General features: G+C 47.1%; 1 protein-coding gene across 1 annotated transcript in view; it reads right to left on the bottom strand.

Annotated features, from left to right (window-relative positions):
- Positions 1–614: 614 nt before the first annotated feature.
- prdx3 (peroxiredoxin 3) overlaps positions 615–1,145 on the bottom strand; it is a 4,041-nt gene continuing 3,510 nt past the window's right edge. The window contains exons 6-7 of the mRNA XM_013999657.1: positions 896–1,061; positions 615–751 (exon numbers count right to left, since the gene is read on the bottom strand). Of these exons, the coding sequence (XP_013855111.1) occupies positions 701–751; positions 896–1,061 (217 nt within the window). The 3' untranslated portion in view covers positions 615–700. The remainder of the gene's footprint in view (positions 752–895; positions 1,062–1,145) is intronic.

The following is a 1,145-nucleotide window of genomic DNA, read 5'->3' as shown; positions in this document are numbered from 1 at the left end:
TGTGTTCTGCTACTGTTAGCTTCTAGCTGTGTTCTGCTACTGTTAGCTTCTAGCTGTGTTCTGCTACTGTTAGCTTCTAGCTGGTGTTCTGCTACTGTTAGCTTCTAGCTGGTGTTACTGTTAGCTTCTAGCTGTGTTCTGCTACTGTTGGCGTCAAGCTGGTGTTCTGCTACTGTTAGCTTCTAGCTGTGTTCTGCTACTGTTAGCTTCTAGCTGGTGTTCTGCTACCGTTAGCTTCTAGCTGGTGTTCTACTGTTAGCTTCTAGCTGGTGTTCTGCTACTGTTAGCCTCTAGCTGTGTTCTGCTACTGTTAGCCTCTAGCTGTGTTCTGCTACTGTTAGCCTCTAGCTGGTGTTCTGCTACTGTTAGCCTCTAGCTGGTGTTCTGCTACTGTTAGCGTCAAGCTGTGTTCTGCTACTGTTAGCTTCTAGCTGGTGTTCTGCTGCTGTTAGCTTCTAGCTGGTGTTCTGCTGCTGTTAGCTTCTAGCTGGTGTTCTGCTGCTGTTAGCTTCTAGCTGGTGTTCTGCTGCTGTTAGCTTCTAGCTGGTGTTCAATCAGAACTTTTGCTAAAGTCCTCTGAAACATCAGATTTAAAAGAAAAGCTCAAACAAAACAAATCTTTGATAAATTTATTAAATCTCAGTGAATCTCTACAAACTAAAGTTCAGTTTGGTACGAGCTGTATTTCGGCTCGGTGTTTTCAGTTGACTTTTTGGAAGTACTCCTTGGATCCGTCCGGAGTCGGTTTGATCTGAAAAGCAAACAGACGAGAGAATTGACCAAACAAAAGTTTTCTTTTTGTGATTTTATTTTGAAAGAATGATCCACACAGGGATTATTACTGAACAAAACCAGGTCTGATTTCCTGTTCCAGTCGGGTTCTGGAGGTACTCACCGTCGGGGACTCGGGGGTCCAGCTGGCCGGGCAGACCTCTCCGTGCGTCTCCACGAACTGGAAGGCCTTCACCAGGCGCAGCGTCTCCTCCACGCTGCGGCCCACCGGCAGGTCGTTCACGCTCATGTGTTTCACCACACCGTTCGGATCGATGATGAACAGACCCCTGAGAGACGGAACCAGAACTTTAACGGATCATCTCACCGAGACTCAACTACGGGATAAACCTCGTGTCAGCAGGAAGTGAATC

Source organism: Austrofundulus limnaeus, unplaced genomic scaffold (assembly GCF_001266775.1).
Source record: "Austrofundulus limnaeus strain Quisiro unplaced genomic scaffold, Austrofundulus_limnaeus-1.0 Scaffold2398, whole genome shotgun sequence".
In the NCBI taxonomy this organism is placed as follows: domain Eukaryota; kingdom Metazoa; phylum Chordata; class Actinopteri; order Cyprinodontiformes; family Rivulidae; genus Austrofundulus; species Austrofundulus limnaeus.
Note: the sequence above shows the minus strand (reverse complement) of the source record. Positions and strands in the feature narration are given on the sequence as shown.